Source organism: Crocodylus siamensis, chromosome 6 (genome assembly GCF_052110815.1).
Source record: "Crocodylus siamensis isolate JL-2025a chromosome 6, ASM5211081v1, whole genome shotgun sequence".
In the NCBI taxonomy this organism is placed as follows: domain Eukaryota; kingdom Metazoa; phylum Chordata; order Crocodylia; family Crocodylidae; genus Crocodylus; species Crocodylus siamensis.
The window spans coordinates 93,436,977-93,458,277 of NC_143400.1; the positions used below are offsets into that span (position 1 = coordinate 93,436,977).

General features: G+C 66.9%; 1 protein-coding gene across 1 annotated transcript in view; it reads left to right on the top strand.

The window, feature by feature from the left end:
• SLC12A9 (solute carrier family 12 member 9) overlaps positions 1–21,085 on the top strand; it is a 42,475-nt gene extending 21,390 nt beyond the window's left edge. The window contains exons 7-13 of the mRNA XM_090052126.1: positions 1,422–1,579; positions 4,507–4,589; positions 7,960–8,084; positions 16,132–16,324; positions 17,619–17,793; positions 19,004–19,150; positions 19,638–21,085. Of these exons, the coding sequence (XP_089908252.1) occupies positions 1,422–1,579; positions 4,507–4,589; positions 7,960–8,084; positions 16,132–16,324; positions 17,619–17,793; positions 19,004–19,150; positions 19,638–20,428 (1,672 nt within the window). The 3' untranslated portion in view covers positions 20,429–21,085. The remainder of the gene's footprint in view (positions 1–1,421; positions 1,580–4,506; positions 4,590–7,959; positions 8,085–16,131; positions 16,325–17,618; positions 17,794–19,003; positions 19,151–19,637) is intronic.
• The last annotated feature ends 216 nt before the right edge of the window (positions 21,086–21,301 follow it).

Below are 21,301 nucleotides of genomic sequence, written 5' to 3' on the forward strand. Positions count from 1 at the left end.
GCCCATCTCTGCTGCAAACCTGATGGCAGGGGAGAGCCAGGGCTGGGGTGCCAGCCTTGTCCCCCTGTCCACGAGGTCTCTGATGCCAGCCCAGCGGGCAGAGGGAGCCTCGGGGGCCGGAGTGGCATGTGGAGGGGGCCTCTTGGTGCTGGGTGCCAGCCAGGTACTCCCCCGCCCCTAGGAACAAGGTGATCAATCCTTCGGTAATTAGGTATTAATTGCGGGCCAGGCTGATGTTTAAGATCTGTGCTCATTTATCTCGCACCTGCGCGAATCCTCTTGTTAAGATGCAACTAAAGCCTGGGCCGTCTGTGTGTCTGTAACGCTCTAGCAGCTTCCCCCGCTTTCCGCCACCGGTTTCCTCCTTGCATGTTGGCCAGTTGGCTCCCGAGGAGCCGGGAGCTTCTTGGCTGCTGTCTTGCTGCACCAGGCAGGTGGCTGCGGCCGACCGGCGGCTTGTTTGGGTCTCGGCCGTGAAGAAGCAACCGCGGCCAGGAGCTGCAGCGGCAGGGCTTCTCTGCAAGCCGCCGAGGGGCTGGGCCGCGAGGCTGCGGGCTGCCTTGGGGCCGCGCGTGTGCGGTGAATAACCCCGCTGTGGTGCTGGGGACTGCTGGTCCCCCCGCCCGGCCCGCGCGCCAGCCCGGCCCAGCGGAGATCGGGCTCACCCTGCTCGCGGGAGCGCAGCCAGGCCGGGACTCCCTGGGCAGGGCTGTGCTCGCAGGCTGCTTTCGTAGCTCCTTGCAGGATGGGGGAAGTTTCCTCAGCGTGGAGCTCACCAGAGCTTTGCCTGAGCACAGAGGAGATCCCCAGCTCTGAGTGCCAGTGTGCCTGTGGCACGCACATCTGTTTTGCTCAGCCCTACAGTGCCCCTCGATGCCAACCTGCAGCCCCTACCCCTGGGTGCCCTCTGGGATCTGCCACCAGTGGGAGGGAAGGGGAAGCCTCTGGGCTGGTACTGGCAAGGTGTGGAGGAGCTTCTGACCCTGCAGCCCATCCCTGTGCCAGCCTAACCAGGCCAGGGCCCTGCTGCCCACTGCTGTGCTCCTTCTCATACCCACCGAGAAGCAGGGCTGCCCCAGCCCCGCTTGCTGCCAGGGGTGCCTGCCAGTTTGCCTGGAGCAGAGGGGGTTCCCGTTTGTCCCCTGTACAGGGGCCGGGCCAGGGCACGTGGACATGGATGGCACAGAAGGTGCCCGTCTGGCTTCCCCAGCTGGGTGCCCGGAGGCTGGGTGCAAACTCCTGGGCTCTGGACAGTGCCAGGCATCCCCTGGCACATCCTGCCTGCTGCCCCTTCGCAGGCTGGGACCTTCGGCCCGGTTGCCCGTTCCCTATGCCTCTGCACCCTCACGAGCCTGGTCCGTGCATGTGGCGTGTACCCAGGGCCCGTGTCCCCCTGGCTCAGCCTCTCTCTTTGCTGGCAGGAACCTGCTGCAGAACGACTACGGCTTCCTGCGGGACATCAACGTGTGGCCACCCTTTGTCAGCATTGGCGTGTACTGCTCCACGCTCTCCGCCGCCATGAGCAACCTCATCGGTGCCTCCCGCGTCCTCTATGCGCTGGCCAAGGATGACCTGTTCGGTGAGTGCCCTGTGGGGCCAGCGCTGCTCCTGGGAGGTGCCCCACGTGCCCCCTGCATGGCTGGAGCTGCCCTCTCTCCTGGGGTGGTCGCCTGCAGGGCAGGGCCACTGGCTCCAGGAGGTTGGGCAGCCGCGGGAGAATCCCCCTGTGCCCGGTGCTGTACGGGGCCTCAGACACATGGCTGAGACTTTCTGGCTGGGCCCAGCAGAGGGCGGCGCGCGCCGTCTCCACTCCTGGCCAGGCGTCTCCGCTTGTCATCCCAGGCGGTGGTTCAAGCAGCCTGGCCATCCCCATGGCAACAGCTGATGGTCCCGCGGTCCCTCGGCAACAGCATCCACCTGCCCTCGCATCGCGCAGCCGGGCACAGCTGGGGCGGGAGCTGGTGCTCCTGGGTCCCCGCCACCCCCTGCTCCATATAACACTGGGCACAAGCCCGGAGATGCTCCCAGGGCCGGAGGAGCCTGGCTGCCCCGTGGCAGGGGCCTGGGCTGCCCCGGAGAGCCCCCCCAGGCTGCAGCCTTGCCCAGCGCCAGCCCCAGCTGACGATCGGGGGCCTACGTGGTGCCCAGTCTCCAAAGGTCCCCGCAGCTGGGCAGGGGACTGCAGCCGCCAGCCCCGCGCCCTCCCCCTCTTCCTTCTCCTTTCCTTCTGCCGCCTCCCCTCGCTCTTCCCTCCGGCTCCCCGGCTCCGGCGCTTGGGCTTGGGCGTCCTTCCCAGTCCTCTGTCTCCTTGGCACACTTCCCCGGCAGGCGAGGGGGGCGGCGCGGAGCCTGGGGACGTGGCTCACCTGCGCAGGTGCGGGGGCACCGGCCCCACCTGCCGTGGGTCGCCCCGCACCGGCTGGGGTGGGGGGCGGACAGGCAGTCCCCGGGAGTCCCTGGGGTGAGCGGGGTCTGTGCTGCAGCCCCCCCCAGCCCTGGGCCCTTGCCAGCACTCAAGGACGCCAGACAAGAGCACAGGCACTTTGATTTCATTATCTCCTGGCCCACTTGGGCTTCTCCAGCCAATTGAATAAATATCCTCTGGCAGCGGCCTGCCGCAGGTCCCCGCGCTGCCTCCCCCCAGCCGAGGCCGGCGGGTGGTGTGCCCCGGCTGGAGCAGGGGTGGGCGGCTGGACTCCTGGGTTTCGCCCCCCCAGCTCTGATGCTTGGTCCTGCTTCGTGCCTCAGTTTCCCCATCGAGGGGGTGTCTGGTCCCCACCCCCTCCTCGAGCTGTTCAGCAGCAAGGCAGGTTCTTGCTATCTGGCTGCTGAGACCCTGCCGGCACAGGGTGGGCTGGGGGCCTGCTCCCTCCCCCCCAGCAGCCTGGAGCAATGTCCATGGAAAGGGGGAGGGTTGTGAGCCGTGCCAGGAGGGACAGGGCTCTGGGGCTCAGGTCTTGCTGCAGTTCCCAGAGTCCCGTGGGGCCCTTCCCTTCCCAGCCACTTCACTCCTGGGGATGCGCTGGTGGGCCGGGGGGAGCCCTGGGCAGCATGGGCAGGGAGATCGCAAGGACCGAGGTGCCTGTGCCCGGCAGCCAGGGGTCGAGGGGGCAGCCTGGCCCTGCCCTGGAGCCGCTGGCGGGGAGGGGGATTGACCCCCCCAGGCACCACGGTGCTGCTCTTCGAGCCGGCGCTCCTCCCCGCTGCGCCCCCCTCAGCTCAGCGCTCCCAGGCTGCGCGTGCACCGCGGCTGGCGATTGATAACCAGACTAACGCGCTGTGACCGCGTGACACCATCCCACCTCCCCGGGCGTGCGCTGGGGCAGCCGTGGCCTGCAGCTGAACCACCGCAGGCTCTCGCCTCCTCGGCCCGGCAGGGCAGGGCAGAGCCGTCCATGGGCCGATGTAGGAGTGCGTGCGGCCGACCCCAGGGTCGCAGCCCCTTGGGGTGCAGGAGCGGGTGCTGGGCTGCAGCAAGGCACGGGGGGGGGCACTTGCTGCCCCAGCTTGCTGCCAAGGGATGCCACGGCGCCAGCTGCCAGAGCCACGGCACGTGCTCCCTTGATGCTCAGCGAGCGTTTCCTCCTGCTGCCGGGCCGTGGCTTCCCGCCTTGCTCTGCTGATCCTCCCCGACCACGTACCCCCAGCTCCCTCCCTGCATACTCGGCTCTCAGCCACTATCCCTATGAGCACCCGCCTGCTTCCCACTCGTGGCGGCCGCCAGGACCTGGCAGTGATGAGATCTGGGTCTTTCCATGGACTTTTTTTTTTTTTTTTAAATTAATCAAGCCTCTCGAAGCTGTCGCCCCGCTTCCCCCGTCGCTCTAAATCCTTCAGCCTCCGTGGGGCGGCGCTGATCGGCAGTACAAACACATAAATTACCCGCTCGTCACCATAAATCGAGTTCTCCCAAAGAAGGGGGGTTGGGGGGGAAGAAGCCGCACCATTGTAATTAATTGTCCCAATCGCTAAATTAATTTCAGTTTTAATTATCCTCCCCGCCGGCTGCCTCCAGGCCTGAGTTGCCGCATCGCTGCCACCCCGCAGCTTCCCCATCCAGGAGCCAGGCCCGCGGCGCTCCCCAGCTTCCTGCTCTGATCCTGGGGGAAGGGGCTGGTCTGTCCGCCAAGCTGAATTCGGGCGGGCGGTGCTGGCGGGGCCCGGTGCTGCCCAGCGGGGGGGTCACGGATTTCAGTGCCAGTGCAGACCCCTAGCCTCCGGAGCTGGCCAGAGAGGATTGCTCTTAAACAAGGCCTGGGAAGATTTCGGGGTTACCAAGCTGAGGATGAGGGCTTCTGGTGGCCTTTTGGTGTAGGATGGAGGTGGGTGAGGAGGACGTGTTGGGAACAAACGCTCTTTGGCCACTGAATGGTGCCCACGCCGGTGCCCCAAGGCCTGGGGTCAGAGAGAGCTGACACCCAGCGTGTGCCAGCCCCATGTTCGGCCCCCTGCCCCGCTCCTTTGAAGTCCCCTCTAACGAGGCGTTTGCTTCCCTTTCACTGGCAGGCAGAGCCCTGGCGCCAGCCAAGAAAACCTCCCGCAGCGGAAACCCCTGGGTGGCCGTGGTCATGTCCTGGGCGCTGGTGCAGGTGAGTGTGCCGCGTGGCCCTGAGCTCTCTCCCCTGTGCCTCCAGCCAGGCGGGCAGCCTTGTGCAGTGCGACCACCTCTGGGGTGGGGAGCAGCAGCTGCTAGCGCAGCACCATCGTGGTCAGCAGGAACGAGCCTCGGGGAGGGCTGTCGCGCCCGGGTCTGCCTTGAGGTGTTGCACTGGGGTTTAGAGGGGGCAGCTGGCTCCGCGGGGAAGGCACGAGGGGCTGGAGTTCACCTCGGTGCCAGCAGGTCCCAGACCTACTTTTAACCCCTCCGTGCAGGAGGCGGGACTCGGCTGCTTTCCCTCCCCGCAGAGGCCCCCACCTTCACGGCGGAGTTCCCTTTGGGATGCTCCAGCACCTCGTTTCCCAAGGAGCTGGTGTGAGCCTTGGTTGTCCTTTGCCAGGCACACAGTGCCCTTGCCCCGGCCTGTCACAGCCCCCTCTTCCCGAGGACCCAGGCCGGCTGAGCGCCAGGGGCTCCTCTGAATCTCACGTGCAAGCTCTGCCTGGTCTCCCACTGCCGCCACTGCCTCCATCCCGGGTGAATTAAGCAACTGGCCCGAGCCCGTGCGCGAGCAGCTGCGAGGCGGGGGCCTCCAGCCAATCGGGAGCGGTGCTCGCCGGCCCCGCGTGGCCCCCACTCTCTCCGGGCCGCCAAATTGGACAAATATGTGTAATGCTAAAAAATTGCCCCATTAGTCGCCAGGGAACATGCACAAAAGGCCCTCGCGGCTTGGCCCTCCCCAGGTTGCCATCCAGCGCTGGTGCTGGGCGCCACATTGCTCTGCCTGTGCCAGCGCGGCTTCAGGGGGCTGAATCCCTGTTAGTGCTGGGGAGCCCGGCAGCTGGGCAGCTGGGGGCTTAGTGCAGCAGCCTGCTGGGGTGTTTGGCACGTCCAGGTCCCCGCAGCCGAGGGCAGCCCCAGGGCCCGGCTATGCCAGGGGAGCAGGGTGGGTTTGCTGCCAGGGAACATTATTGGCAAGGCAGGTGCAGCCCCTGGAGATGCGTGCATTAGGAGGGGGAGCATTGCGTGCTAGGATGTGCAGCATCCGTGTGCACGAGGAAGATGCCCTCCCTGCCCTGGTGTGCCTGGGTGCGGGCAAGGGGGGGCGGGTTGTGGGCGCTGTGAAGGAGAAGGCACATGGGGAGCAGGCAGCTGCCCTGGTGGCTGGGGAAAGAGGAGGGGGCGTGGGATGAGCAAGCTATCAGGAGTCCAGGGGGCTTGTCTGGCACAGGCAGCCTGGCAGCGCCTGGGAGCCTTGGGCATGGATCGGGCCCTTCTGCAAAACCAGACCAGAGACGGCACTGCCCAGGGCCGGGTGAGACCTGGCCGCTCCCAGCTGGTGCAGTGGGAGCAGCGCCACCCTGCCTGCCAGCTGCTGGCTTATGGTTTGGTAGGGGGTGTCTGGCCAGGCTGGTCCCCTGGCAGCGTGACGATGCCCAGCAGCCCAGGGCTGGGGCCGTGGGTGCTGCTTTCTCCCACCCCAGCCCACATGGCGCTGCGTATCCCTGGGGGGATGCAGGAGGCTGGGCGCCTGCCCCAGCTGACGCTGCCAGGGTGCAACCTGCTGCCGTCGGCTGGCACCAGCCCCAGTGCTAAGGCGAGCGGCAGAGATGAGGGTGGCTAATCCTGGCCGGCTCCTCTGTGCAGCTTCTGGGCTGCATGACAGGTCAGCGCCAGGCAGCGCGAGCAAGAGCTTTTCCCTGGCAAACTTCTGCTTAGCGGTTGTTCCTTGGAGGCATTTTTCTTCCTCCTGAGCAAATTGAATGGAAGGGCCCAGCGTCTCCCGCCCTCCCCTGCGATTAGCTAATGGCTAGTTTGCATTTGGCTGCGCCGAGCCCAGCCCAGCGGGGGTGGGCGCTGCAGGGACAGTGACCGGGCGAAGCAGCCCACGCACGTGGGGGGGACTAATCATTGCGTTCGGCACCCCGGGGGGGGGCAGGAGAGGGCCTGGCTTGGCCTGAGGAGAGGGTCCCACTGCTGGACAGCTTTCCCAGCTTTGTTTGCCTGGATCCCGTCATGGAGTGGGGGGCATTTTCCACCTCCCTGCAGTGTCCAGGCCCCATCCAAGGTGACAGGCCATTGCCGTAGCTGTGGCCCTGATGGGTACATGGTGTCCCTTTGCAAGGCCAGGAGCATGGCCAAAGCAGGTGCCAGCCCCATGCCTCAGAGCATCACAGGGCAGAGGATGAGCGTGCCCAGGCCCCCACAGCCTGCTCCCCAGGGCTCCCATCTCCTCTCCCTGGTCGTAGCTCAGAAGCGGGGTTTGATCCTGGCTAGTGGCTCTCCTATGCCCCCGTTCACGCCCTGCAGGCCTGGGGGGGTGGGAGAGATCATGCCTGCGGGGACCAGGCTGTGGGGCAGCGAGCACGGGCAGAGGGGCCAGGAGGGGAGCGCGGGTCCGGCCTTGCAGAGGGAGGGGTCCCAGCTGGGCTGGTCGCTGTCCCCACACGCACATCCAAACCGCTACGGGCTCTCCACTGCCTTCCCGCTCTGGGCCTCCCGTGCCCCCGGCTGCGCCTCTTGCTGACTCTTATTCCTCTCCCATCTCTGCCCTGAGAGGCCTCTCTAATAGCAGCTAATTGAGGGGTCCCTAATAGCGACTGCTCGCTCCCCCAGCTGCTTGCCCCCTCCCCTCCGGGCCCCCAGCACTGGGGCTTGATACCTTTCAGCAGCAGATCCTTTACCTTGATGAGCAGCTAAATGAATTATAAATCAAAGGCAAATGGCTGAGAGAGCGACAGGCGGGGGGAGGGGGATGGGGGGGAGCCGGGGCTCCATTATAGCAGCCAGGCACGATTACCACTTGGCTTTGCGCTATTAAGCTCACAACGAGCTGAAATTCCCAATTGCTTAAATGGGTTGAATAATCTAAGGGGGAAAAAAACCCCTCCACTCTGAGCAATTACTCTGGGTCGAGCTGAACTGACAGCCCGCCGGCCCGCGCGGCTCCTCCGCCGAGCACGGCTCCCGCTGCGCCGTGGGGCAGAGCACGGGGCGAGCAGCCCACGTCAGCCGGGCGCAGGGTTGGTGCTGCGCGGGCGCGCCGGGAGCCGCATCCCCACGCTCGCGCGGGGCCGTGGCGTGGTGCCCGTGGGCTGGGGTGTTTGCATGCTCGGTGGGGATTCTGCTCCATCGCCCAGCATCAGCAGCTGGGCTGGGAAGGGGGTCACGGCGGTCACAGCACCAAACCCCCGAGCCTGCGGGGCGGGGGGGAGTGGGGCAGGGTGCAAGGAAATGCAGCCAGTCCCAGAGACCCCTCCAGCCCCGCAGCCTGCCAGCCCCTGCCCAGGCCATCGCGGCACCCCGTCCTCCCCTCGCAGCCCCCTTGGGCTTGCTGCTGACGGCGTCTTGTCTCCCCACAGCTGGTGCTGTTCTCTGGGAAGCTGAACACCATCGCGGCTATCGTGACCATCTTCTTCCTGCTGGTCTACGCCACCGTGGACCTGGCCTGCCTGGCACTGGAGTGGGCCTCAGCTCCCAATTTCAGGTACTTGGAGCTGGGGGTGGGAGAGGAAGGCTTCCTGCTGTCCAGGGGTTCACAGCAGGCCATGAGTCAAGGGGCCAAGGCCAGTTGTGCTCTGTGGCACAGGCTTCCCTTGCTGATGGCTTCGTCCCTGCTATACTTGCCATCCTCTTGGCTACCTGGGACCCAAGATGGGGACCGGGTGCCCTGACTCGGTGCTCTGGGGATGGGGCCTGGACCGCGGGGCTCTTCCCCTTCACCCAGCAGTCCCTGTTGCCAGCGAGTGCCATGTTCTGCCCCTCACTCAGTGCCAGGGTTTGCCCCCCGGCACAAGCGTGTGGCAAGCAGCAAGAGACACCTCCAGACAGTGGGGAGCTGGCGGCGCTTAGAGGGCTGCCGCGGGGCCTGGGATGGTGCGTGTGGGGAAAGGGTTGCCTTGCCCTGCAGCACGGGACAGAGCTCTCCTAGGACCCTCCGAGCACCTGTCGCCTAGCTCCTTCCTCATGGTGCCCGCCTCACCTTGCTGCTCCTGGCAGCGCGGAGTTGGTGCTCTCGACATCCGGCTGTGGCTTGTCTACACGCGTGAGGCTTTGCAGTGGGGATTGGGGGTGCTCCTTGGGGCGCCTGCTGTCTGCGTGCTCAGGGGGGTTATCCTGACACCCCAGGGACCCCTTTGCCATGCTCTCCAGTGGGCCGAGGTGCAGGGACCGTCCCACCCGGCTCCCTGGGGACAGGGTCCTGTCTGCCCAAAGAGATGCCTGAGCTCTGCCAGGCATCTCGGGTGGCTTCCAGGCAGGAGGAAGAGAGATCCCCCCCTTCCCTCTCCCGCGGAGCCTGAAACCCAGCCGCCTGCGGCTGCCCTCCCCCTCCAGCTCCCGCGTGGAGCCCTCCATGCTCGCAGCGCCTGGGCGTCCCTGCGGGGAGTGGGGGGGCAGCGATCGATTCCCCGCCCCGCCCCCACTCCCATCCCATCCAGCCGGCACGTCGTGGAGTAATAAGCATTTATGATCCTGGTTAAAAAGCTTTTGCCCTTGAGCAAATACCGTTTTTAGTCGAGGGGAAAAAAAAAAAAAAAAGTCAGAAAAGAAGAAAGCCCAAGGCGCGGGGGACTCTTTGTGGTGAATTTATGGCCCTTGTCCTGCTGCTCCCCGCGGCAGCGTGCCAGGCGGCAATGGGGCTCGGCCTGCATTAGCGGTAATTAAATGGAGGGGAGCGACGAGCCGCGTTCCAGGAACGGCTCTGGCAACGGGGAACGCAGCCAGCAGCTCGCTGCCCTGCCTCTCCCCCGCGGGCACGGCTCGCTCGGGGCAGGTGGGGGGTCTCTGGGGCGTCACCGCCCTCTCCAGTGGGCACACGCTGGCCCTGTGAGGATGGCACCAGCCTGGTCGCTGTTTCTGGCCCCGCCATCGACTCCCTGGAGCTCAAGTGAGTCGCTTAGTGTCTCTGCATCACTTAATGTCTGGGACAGTCATGCTGTATGACTAAGTCACAGCGTTATGGCCAGGCCTGCGGGCACCAGCCGGGAATGGGGCCCCCATCCCCAACACACCGTCGACCCCAGTACTCTTTCCTGCCATGGCAGGGGTCGGACTAGATGATCTGCTCAGGTCCCTTCCGACCCTACCAACTATGAAACACCTGTGTCTTTCCGGCTGGAGCTGGCACAGGCTCGACTCCCCTGTAGATCCGAGGCAGCCGGACACTCCTCTAGGGTTGCCCGCAGTCCTGCAGCCGGTCAGGGAGAGCCGGGGGAAGATCCCGGCCCTTCAGGCCCTCGGCTTAGGAAACCTGCACCTGCCTGCCCCCCCGGGCAGCGAGTCCCAGCTGGCTCGGCGCTTCCCCCTGCCAGGCCAGGGGGCCCTTGGGTGAGCTGCATCCTGGGCACCTTGCTGTGGGTGCTGGCACCTCCCCCCGGGCAGTGAGGCATGGTACAGCAAAGCCCGGTGCGATGGCACGGGTCCCCGTGGCTGTGTCCGTACCACAGGGAAGGCGGGTTTCTGGGGCACTGAAGGTGAACGATGGGGAGGCCTTGGGCTGGTTACGGGGGTCAGGGGAGAAAGCGTGAGGTGCTGGGGGTGGGCGATGGAGCCTGGGTTAGTCGGGGCTGGGGTCAGCCACGGCCGGGGATGCGATGGCAGCTTGCGAACGGGGGCGAGGCTGGCGCGGGGGCAGGACACGGGCCCGAGGGTTAGCGTGCGGTGGAGCTGCGAGCCGAGCGGGGCGCTGGAGCAGGCGGCTGGCGGAGCAGTGAGAGCCCACCCTTGGAGGTGCCGAGCGACGGCCGCGCAGGGGTGGCGTAGGGGCAGTTTGTGCAGAGTCTGGGCAGGGGCATTTGGGGTAGCAGCGTGGCATTGTCCCCACAGGGGCCGGGGTAGTGCCCCCCAGAGCAGAGACATGCTGGGTCAGGCAGGGAGCTGGGGGGACGGGTCAGGACGGCTTGACACCCCCAGACCCCTCCCCTCCGAGCACCCTCCTGCTCCCTCCGTCTCCCTGCACCTGCCTCCCCCCCCCTCCCCCCCCCCGCCAAGGTCTCCGGCAAGTGAAGTAAAAAGGGATTTTAATTACCTTTCAGCAAAAACAACAATTAGAGAAAATAACAGCTTTGCGGCTCCGGCCCCCTGCGCTGCGGCTCCGTGCATCCCAGCCGCGGCACCGGGAGCCGGGCTCGGTGTGGGGGGCGGCAGGGCTGGGCAGTGGCATCCCTCTGACCCCCCCACCCCGTGCTCCTGGCCGGCCTGCATGCAAGTGGGGGCTGCGGTTGCCCGAGCCAGTTGTGCTTGTTCCTTCCTGGCAGACTCAACGGCGTGTTAGCCTGGGAGCTCGTCTCCCCCGGTGCCGCCAGCCAGAGCCCCAGTGCCACCCCTGCCATCGCGCCCCCCCAGCCCAGAGCCCTGCTGTCCCCGGGGGTGAAAGTAGGGGTGTGAAGGAAGCCCAGGCAGGCTTGAGACCAGAGCACCGAGCAGGGCGAAGCACGTTGTGTCGATACAACTGTTCACTCTGAAGCCTATTGATGGCTGCCGGTCGGGCAAGTGGATTCATTGCTGCCGGCTGTGGCAGACGCCTTTGCGTGTCGCACAACCTCCTCTCCCTTCGCCGAGCGGCCTGTGCCCCGTGCCAGGAGCACGTCACCCAGCCGCCCTCGAGGCCCGGGGCTGGCCAGCCAGCGGGAGCAGATGGAGCGCGAGTTCGCGTCGCTCCTGCCCAAGCGGCCGCGTCCGTTCTCTCCGGCCGCTCTGCCAACGGCTCCTTGCCCCAGGGTCCCCGGGATGCGCGGCGTGCCGGTAGCGGGGGGTTGGGGCTCGGGTTGGGGGGCGGGGAAGGTCCGCGAGCAGTCCCCGCAGCTGGATGCATTAGCGCCAGCGGGGGTGCTGATTGAAATGGTAATTGCAGGCGCTGGGCCCTGCCTAATGGCTGTTATGATTAAGCTCTATTATGGAGCGGCGCGCGGGAGGTGGTGGGCGGCGTTCTGCCGGCGATCGCCGCTGACTGACGGCTTTGGCGACGGCGTGGTGGGATCGAGGGGCTTGTGGGGCCGCGGGCTCCCCGCACCCCCTCCCCCCCTTCCCCTGCACCTCGCACACGCCCCAGGAAAAGCAGCAATGCCGGGGCGGGGGGCAGGTGCTGTATGGGCCAGTCCTCTCCCCGCAGCCTGGAGGGGCCTCGGGCTTTGGGACGGTTCGGGTCTCGCTGGCCCCCCACGCAGCCCCTGCCCCCTTCCTGCAGGGCTGGGGGTCCGTGCGGCCCCCCAGGGAGAGGGGGCAGAAGCCCAGAGAGGGCCCAGGACCGCGCGGCCTGTTGGAGACCCCAGACCCTGTTCAGTGCCTGAGCCGAGCAAAGAGCCCAGGCGTCCTGCTGCCTAATCTCATCACTGGCGCCAGAGCCCGGCGTCGGACCCAGGCCCCCCTCGCTCCGGCCGGCGGCGTTAGTGCGAGCGGCCGTGCCTGGCTGTGCTCCGTGGCAGCGTCCGCCCCCTCCTGCACCGCCGGGCCACGGCTTGAGGCTCCCGGCGAAGCCAGCGCTCGGGAAGGGGCAGGCCCTGGTCCCCCGCTGCCTCCTGGCACTGCTGCGGCCCGCCGGCCCCAAGCCTGCCTCCACCGGGCAGCTCCAGCTGTGTCCGCAGGGTCCCGTCATCCCCTCGCGCTGTTGCTGTGCCGGAGGGGGCGTCCCCTCGCGCCTCCCAGCCCTCGTCTCCGAGTTGAGCGGTGCCCCCGTCTCAATGAGCGTGGCACGGCTCTTGCCCAGCTCGGGGGTGAAGTGGCGTGTGGGGCTGGCCTCCGCCCCGTCCGCGGGTGGCAGAGGTCAAGGTGGGACCCGCCGTGCATTCACCCCTGTGCCATGGCAGTGCCGGCCTTGGCCCTGGCTGGCACCCAGAGCCCGTCCTAGCGCACCAGCTCCGGCCACCCTGCCTCGTGCCCGCCGTGGGATGGCAGCGCAGGGGATAATGGATGGTTTAGGGCCCACAGCTCAGCTTTTCAATGAGCTGCAACGTGTCGGGTAATAAGTTGTTTATCGGCTGTAAATCTCGGGCGCCGTAAGCCCACGGCGGGGCATTTCGCCGTGAGCCGATGCCCCATTGGCCCCCTCCTGAGGAAGGATGAGCCACGAGCTGGCGCCCCATTGGCCCGCGCGTGGGCAGTGAATCGCGGACGCGGTCCCGGTGGGCAGGCGGCGGAGGCTGCGTGGCGTGCTGCGCTCCCATTGGGTGGGGCCCGGGTGATGAGCCGCGAGCTGCGCTCCGATTGGGCGGCAGCGTGCCGATGAGCCGCGAGCTGGAGTCCCGTTGGGTGATGAATGACTCGGAGACGTATTTGCTTGGGAGAGGTAAATCTGTTGCCTACATTGTTGCCGAGTTGTGATTATATTGTACCACGCTCTGTAAATCACCGCCGGGGCCTTGATATACGGCACCCGGTGCCGGTTGTAATTGAAACCGGCTCTCCAGCCCGGCGCTCGCCGCAGCACGGTGCTGGCGGCCGGCTCGTCGGCGTGCCCCGGCGCGCTTTGCCTGGAGCCCCGAGCCGTGCCGGTACCCGGGCTGTCCCGGCTTCGCGCCCCAAGCTCCTGGGCTCGCCGTCGGGGCTCTCCTCCTCCGGGTTTCTGCCCCGTGCTCCCAAGCAGGTCGGAGCTGGGCGAGCTGCCGGCTGCGGTTACCTCGGGGTAGGGAGACCACTGTCTGGGCCTGCTCCCTGCCGTGTCCCGCCAGTCTGCCCCGTGACCCCGTCGTGGGCAGGCGACAGCGCCGTGCCGAAGAGCTGTCCCCCAGCCCAGGGCTGGCCGCCCGAAGCCAGCTCTGCCTCCGTGGTGCAGGTGCCGGCGAGAACAGCGGTTGCGGTGGCCTGAGGGATGCTCCTAGCGAGCCCGAGACCGCAGCTTGCGTGTGCCGGACGGCGCAGGACCCCTGGAGCCTTGCTCTCAGCCCCCTCGCAAAGCCCGGCCCGCGGGGAGGGCGCTGGGAAGCCGTGTGCCAGCACGACCTGAGTGCATCTGTCCCTCGTCCTGGGCCGGGGAGAAGCTGAGCGCCACGGTGTGCGTGGGGAGGGGGAGCTGGCCCAGCCAGCCCGTGGGGGGGCGACAGGATGGGGCCAGGGTGGCCGTGCCAGCCCACGCAAGGACACTTCAGGCGCGTTGGCTCCCCGGCTGCCACTTTCTCCTCCACACACCGCGACCCCGGGGTCGCTTTCACTCAAAGAATAATTAGCTACCTCCGATGTAATTAGCTAACGATCCCTTCGGAGCGCAGCAGCTTGACACGCGTCCGCGACGTCCTGCTCTGGAGCCTCCTGTCATCCGTGCCGAAGCCGCCGCGTTCTTGTGGCAATCGCCATGGGGGGCTGGGGGCTGGGCTGGCTTGCTCCTGCCCCCCGGAGCTGGCTCCCAAAGCCTGGGGCCCCAGCTCCTGGGGGAACCTGGCATCCTCCTTCTCCCCAAATCTCGAAACACAGAAGTGCACCAGGGAGCCAGGGGGAGAAACCCTGGAGGTGATGGCACAGGAACTGGGGGTTTGGGGCACTGGTGCGGTTATACATGAGAGCGCACACGTGCATGTACCTGTATGCACATGCATGCTTGCACATACGTGTGTGTGCATACACGTGTGTGCACATGGATGCATGCTTGCACTTGTGTGTCCATGCACATACATACTCTTGGGTTTCTGTCTCCCTGGTGTGCAGCAGGACAGCGGTGCACTGCGCCTCCCGGCAGTCTCTGGCGGACCTGAAGCACTCGCTATGGAGTGGGTAGCACGTGCGCCCAGTCTCTGGGGGACCGCAGCTGGCAGGGGACGGGAGGTGGCCGTGACCAGCAGACAGGCTGACACATGCTCCGCACATGTCCAAGGCAGCAAGCACTGGGTTCACTTTGGCTAGTGGCACGGGTATCTTCTTGAAGACTCGTGGGGAAACTGAGGCAGGCAGTTGGCCCTGGGTCATGTGAGTTGATGACAGGGCTGGGACTCCAGCCCCTGCCCCCCTCCTGCTTCCATGTGCTGTGTGGGGTTAGTGGGAGCCCCTGGCCCCTGGCACAGACTTTATAATCCCCTTCCCCGTCCTTGCCAACAGGGCTGCCAGATCAGTGCTGCCTTTTCCCTTCGCAGGTCGCGACTGGGCGCCCTCCTGCCCCACAGGGATGGCAGCCAGGTCTGCTCACATCACCCGGGCCCTCAGCACCCCTCCAGATCAGCCCGCCCAGCCTTGACTGTGGCCTGCGATCAGGGTGGGAGATGAAGTACCTTCCCCGCTCCATCACGCGGCTGCTGACAGCGCAGCATCAGTGCCCCAGGAATGGGCCCCGGCGTTCCCCCATGGCACCTGCTTGCCCGGGGCCTCTGCCCCTAGCTGGGGCCTGGGTTGCCAAAGGAGGCCCAACTGGGGGCCCCAGGCCTGTTCGTTAGGCGGGGGGCACTGGGGGCACAGCCCCGGCACCTGGTGCACCTTGGCTCAGCGTGCACCCCCACCCAGAGGAAGGGTGCAGGTCTTCCTGTCTGGCACTGGGGTGGGGGAGGGGAATCAGCATCACTGGCCTTTTCAAAATCTTCCCAAGCAAAATAGAGAAGAGCCAGGCAGATGAGAGCAAATCGGATAGCACGGAGCACGTGGGGCCTCACGTTCAGTCCTGGGCTGTGCGGGTGTCTCTTCGCCCCGTGCAGGGCGCTGGCTTCCCCACCTGGCTCCCGCCGGCCTCGCTGCCCCCTCAGCCCCCTGCCAGAATTAAGGGCGGACCTGGGATTGAAGCAGCCACCGTCTCTGCTTCCAGTGGGCACCTTGGCTTGCTCTCCCCCAGCCTCTCGCTGTGCTGGGGGCTGCGGCTCGGCCCCGGGCATCTTGCTGCATCGGGGCAGCTGGGGTGCCCGTGGGAGGGAGCGTGGTTGGGGGCTGGTCGCTGAGATGTTTCTGATGGAGGAAGCAGTTGTGCCCAGTCTGGCCAGCTCCTACCCTGGAGGGTGCGGCCCCTGCTCCAAGTCCAAAGTTGGGGTCAGGGAGGAATTATCCCCCCCGCTCCCTTGGCCGGATGGGCAGCAGCCGCAGGGGCCGTGCCCCGCTCTGCAGCACCAGGAAGGGCCTCCGTGGGTGCTCCGGCTTGGTGCCTCCGCGCGCGAGGCTTCGGTGGTGATGGGGGGGCTCCAGGGGTTGCTCTCTGCTGCAGGACGCCCGTCCCTGCCCTGCGCTCCTGTTCCCGGTTCCCCGGTCGGAGGGTGAGGCCGGGGCCGCCGGTGCCCGCCTGGCACCGCTCGGTGGCATGCAGCCCAGCTGCCCCCCGCGCCTGTCAACCCAAGCTGTACGACGGCAGAGGCTGTGCTGGAGGGCAGCCGGCAGCCCTGTTCCTGGCACCCCAGGCAAACCCCTGGAGTACGCGTATCCTCTGCGAAGGCTTCTGATGCTTCGGCTGGCGCTGTCCTCACCCCGGGGGCAGCAGGAGGGAGGGCGCTGCGTGGGGAAAGGGTCTGGCTGCTCCTCGTTGCACAGCTCCCTCGGTCCCTGCTAGCCAGGCGGGTACCTGGGGCGTACCAGCGAGCCGAGCTGCGGCCCAAGCCCTAGCTGCCCGTTCGGACACGCTGCCTCCCTCCCGGCAGGCCCACCTTCCGGTACTTCACCTGGCACACCTGCGTGCTGGGCATCCTGGGCTGCGGCATCATGATGTTCCTCATCAGCCCCATCTACGCCTCGGGCAGCATGGCCTTCATGCTGGTGCTGCTGCTGGCGCTCCACTACCTGTCCCCGAGCAGCAGCTGGGGGTACATCAGCCAGGCCCTCATCTTCCACCAGGTGAGTGCTGAGACCCCCACCCTCAGCCGGCACGGGGGCTGCGGCCCCTTCCACCGCCCAGGTGGGTGCCTATGGCCCTGCCCACTTGCCAGGTTCGCTCCGTGGTACCTCAGCCCCGCTTCCACCCCAGCCCCACGTAGGGGCTCCCCATCACCGGCGTGGCTCGGAGGTGGTCGGAGGAGTGTAGAAAATCATCCCCTGGGGCTCAACAAGCCTTCGGGGCCTGTTGGAGCCCCTTGCCGTCCGCCCAAAATGCTGCCAGCCCGGGTGTTAGTGCAGGAAGGGGGAACGTTTCTGGCCCGGTCACCGGCTGGCTGCGGTGATCAGCAGTGCCCTGGGTGCCCCCTGCCTTCCTGGGGCCAGGCCCAAGCCAGGGACCACGTGCAGCCGCTCACGCCACACGCCAGGTCTCCTCCCGGAGCCTCTTCTCCCTAGCCGCGGCCAGCTGGGGCTTGGCCCGCGGCCAGGGACAGACGGCGCAAGGGAAAAGGACAAGCTGATGTCATGCATCGGGAGTAATTGCATTTCTTCCCGCACAAGATGCTGCCCCGTGGGTGTGATCGAATGCACTTGGCCTCTGCAGTGACGACAAACGCTGGCGGCAGGGAGCACAACCATGTGGTCTGCTCGTGCCCGGGCCCTGCTGTCTGCCGCTAGCGCCCGGGGGGGCTGCTCCTTTTCTGGCTGCCCAGGTCCTACAGTGCTGAGGGCGGTGACCCCCTCCTCCCCCGTGCTAGCTCCCCAGCTCCCTTCCCCTCATCTACCCCCTGGCTATAGCCCCTGTGCAGGTGGTGGGAGGGCAGTGCCCGCGCCAGCCATGCTGGGCAAGCTGAGCTGGGCCAGGCCAGGCTCGCTCTAGTGGGCAGCAGGGTGCCAACACGTACCCACGCTGGCACATGGCACTGTCAGTCTCGCCCCATCACGTGGCGCTCAGCCGGCACCGGTGGTGACAGGCAGTGGGACGCCGGCCCCCTGCTCCCTTGGTATCTGCCACGACATCCTCCATAGGGCACGTGTCCCCTTTATTGTGGGTCGCAGATGGGGAGATAAATCCAGGGGTTCCCACATCTGGAGGGCACATCAGGACCCTCCACTCCCATTGGCCAGTGCTCAAGTCTCCTCTTTTCTCCCATCGGTCCTCTCTCTCTACCTTCCCTTTGTGGTCGTGGCCCCATTACCCCACCCACGAGGGATCCCCCAGTGCCCGTGGCTTGCAGAGCTCCCAAAGGGCCCCCATCCTCTGCCTGTGGGGCCTGTCCGATGACCCCCACCCCCGTTCTGCGCCCCGCGCCAGGTCCGGAAGTACCTGCTGATGCTGGACGTCCGTAAGGAGCACGTCAAGTTCTGGCGCCCCCAGATGCTGCTGATGGTGCAGAACCCGCGGTCCTGCGTCCAGCTCATCCGCTTCGTCAACGACCTCAAGAAGAGCGGGCTCTACGTGCTGGGCCACGTGGAGCTGCAGGAGCTGGGTGAGCGCATCGCCTCTGCCTGGGGACGTGCCGCCCTGAGTGGGGCGGGGGGCCTGGCCACAGGGCGCCTTTGGGGAGGTGCGAGCAGGTGCCCCTCTGGAGCTCAGCTCGAGCATCACGGAGACCAGGCTGCAGAAGGGTGCGCCTCTGCCAGCCGTGCCCGGTCCAGCCCCGCGGGGACCGCGGCAGCTCTGAGAGCACCCCCTTCACCCAGGCGTCTCACACACCCACTGGGCTCCATGCAAGGGGTAGCGAGCGGCTGAGGTGGCTGGGTGTCAGCAGTGCCCTCTGCACACCCAATGGCCCCATCCAGCTGGGTCCCCAATGGCTCCCCAGAGACCTGGGTTGCCTTGCACGTTGCATGCCCCCAGCGTCGGCTCTAGGGCAGCCCAGGTGGGCCCGCACCACATGGGCATCCCCCACGGGCACTGGTGACCCTGTCGCAGGCGTGGGTGGCCGGAGGCTTCTGGCTTTCAGTGGAGCGAGGGTTGTAGCTCCGCGGTCAGGGCCGGATGCCTTCAAAGCAGAGCTGAGGGGGCGGGGAGTGCCCTCCCGCCACCCCTTCTCAGACCGGCGCTGGGGCAGAGCCAGGACCCCCCTTTTCTCACGCCCCTCACGGGGCTGGGCTCAGCCAGTGTCAGCCTCCCGGGGTGTGAATAAGGGGAGGGGGGACAACTCCATGTCAGGTCCCCCTAGACCAATGTGGTGGGTGCCCTCACGGTGGGGCAGGCTGGCAGAGAGGGGCCCCCTGTGCTGGATCGGCCTCCCCGCCCATGCGTGGGGCACGCAGGATTCCTCGGCACACGCGTGTGGGGTTCCCCGGCGGGCTCGTGCCTGGTCCCACATTTCTGGCTCTCCATTGATTTCTCCGCTGCAGTCGAAGAGGCTACCAAGCCCCCCCTGCACCCAGCGTTGTCATGGTAACTAATGGATCTCAAATGGGGGGAGCCGTGAAGAGGCTTTTACCTTTTTTTTTTTTCTTTTTAAAAGCTGCTTTTTTTAACCCATAGCAATGGAACGAACCCCGAGTGCAAGGGACCCACAGCTGCCGAGCTGGGGGTGACATGGGCTGGAGGGAGCAGAGGCCACGGGGGTGGCATGGGGGGGCTGGTGTTACCGGGGGGCTCCGAGCCAGGGGAGAGTACCCCTGGGGCAGGCAAGGTTCGGGGGCGCCCCGGGATGTCTGACGCTCCCGCCGTTCCCTTCCCAGACGCGCTGCCCTCGGACCCGCTGCAAGCCCAGACCGAGTCCTGGCTGCGGCTGGTCGACAGGCTCAACGTCAAGGCTTTCGTGAACCTCACGCTGGCCGACTCGGTGCGGCACGGCGCCCAGCAGCTGCTCTTCATCTCCGGCCTGGGTGAGTCCTGGCCCGCCCTGCCCCACCATCCCCAAGGGGAGACGAGGGGTGGCAGCCACCCCTGTGCCCCGGGCCTGCAACCTGCCTGGGAGCTGGGACCCAGCAATGAGTGAGGAGGAGCCGGGCTGCCCAGAGCCCTCGTGAGCCTCTGTCCCCCATGTGCCCCCCCCCACCCTGCCCCGGGGCTCGCTCTGCAGGAGCAGCCCCCAACCCTCTGTCCTTGGGCACTGGCAGCAGGGGGCTTGGGGCGGGGGCCGAGGGGCTGCTGGAGCAAGGGCAGTCCCCAGTGGGGAGAGGGAGGAGAGCTGGGGGCCTGGGAAATGCAGCTGGCTGGGCAGGGCTGTCCCAGCTCTGACGCCACGCCAAGGGCAGAGGGGGCTGGGGCTGGGGCTGGAGGGGTAGCGCAGAGCCGAGGCGGGTTTCCCAGGCACTTCTCGCTCAGGGGGACGCCTGGGCTTTCCCCCTTGTGACTGGCCGTGTCTCGCAGGTGGCATGCGGCCCAACACCGTGGTGCTGGGCTTCTACGACAGCGCAGAGCCGCAGGACGGGCTGGCGCGGTACTCGCCCTTCTCGGGCAGCCGAGAGGAGGCGCAGCTGAGCTTCCCGCCGGTGCGGGAGGCCTCGGGGCCCCGGCCGCTGTCGCCCCAGGAGTACGTGGCCATTGTGGCCGACGCGGTGAAGATGCTGCGCAACGTGTTGCTGGCTCGGGCCTTCGAGCAGCTGGAGCAGCCCCGTTCCGCGGCCCCCTGCATCGACGTGTGGCCCGTGAACCTGCTGCGCCCCGACAGCGCCCGCTACGCCGACACCTGCAGCCTCTTCCTGCTCCAGATGGCCTGCGTGCTGCACATGGCGCGGGCCTGGCGCCGTGCCACCCTCCGCCTCTTCCTCTGCGTGGAGACGGGCGCCAGGACCCGGGGGCAGGAGGACAAGCTGCGCCAGCTGCTCAAGGAGCTGCGCATCCGGGCCGCCATCCACCTAGTGCCTTGGGACAGCGTGGTGGCCCTGCACTGGCAGAAGCAGCAGGAGCCGTGGGCTGCGGCGCCCGACGCGGCCGTCAACTTCCCTGCCTGCGTGTCGGAGGAGTACCTGCACGCTGCCAACCGGCTGATCCTGGAGCAGAGCTCCGCGCCCACCATCCGCTTCCTTTACCTGCCGCGGCCGCCCGCCGACACCGCCCTCTACCCCGCCTACCTGCACCAGCTGGACCTGCTCACCCGGGACCTCGGCCCCACCGTGCTGGTGCACGGGGTCAGCGCTGTCACCAGCACCGAACTGTAGTGCGGCGGGGCAGAGCATGGCGCCTGGGGGAGGCACTGGGGGCGCCCGGGTCTCGGTCTATGCCTGCGGGTTTTCTTCCCCCGCCTTGTGCCCCGCTCAGCTTTGCCAGCCCTTAGGGCACTTTGTCTGGTGGGAGCTGGCACAAGCGCCCGGGTCAGTCTCAACGCTCCCAGTTGGCTCCGTTCTTCCCCAGCCACGAGGCTCCTTCCCACGCCGGCTCCGTGAGCCCCAGGGCCTGTTGGCTGGGGTGGCAGCCCCCCAAACGTCCCCTGCTACCACAGAGAGAGACAAGGATGCAGGGCCATGAGCCAGGGCGCACACTCCAGTCACTCGATCAATGCTTGCAACCCCCCGCGGAGCCCCAGGGCAGGGGCTCCGGACCCCCGGGTTCTCGCCCCAGCAGTGCATCTATGCCAAGCGGCACATCCGTCCCTGTGCCGTCGCCTAATCGCTCCAGACAGCCTGGGCGGTCGAAGACCAGTTGCTGTAGCCTGGGGCTCCCGCTGCAGGGAGGCTGGATCCGAGTGCCTCTGTGCATGGTAATGGGATTGTAATGGCACTCGGGGAGGGGCAGGGGCAGGCCCCGGGGGTGAGGCTGCAGCAGGGTCTTGTGCGCTGCGGCAGGGAGGGGGTCACTGAATAAAGTCCGCATGGAAAGCAGAGCCTGGGAGTCTGTGCCTTCGCCACTTGCTGTGCTCAGTCTGGCCGGTGCCCTGCTGCATCGGGGCAGCCCGTGGTGGGGCTGCCAGGCTGCTGGTTGGATCCTGCCAGGCTGATGCCATTGTCACTGTCGTCATTAGGGCCACGAGTCAACACCCCCATGAGCAGGAGGCCAGGCAAGCCCGCAGGGCGCTGACCTTGCTGCAGCTGCCC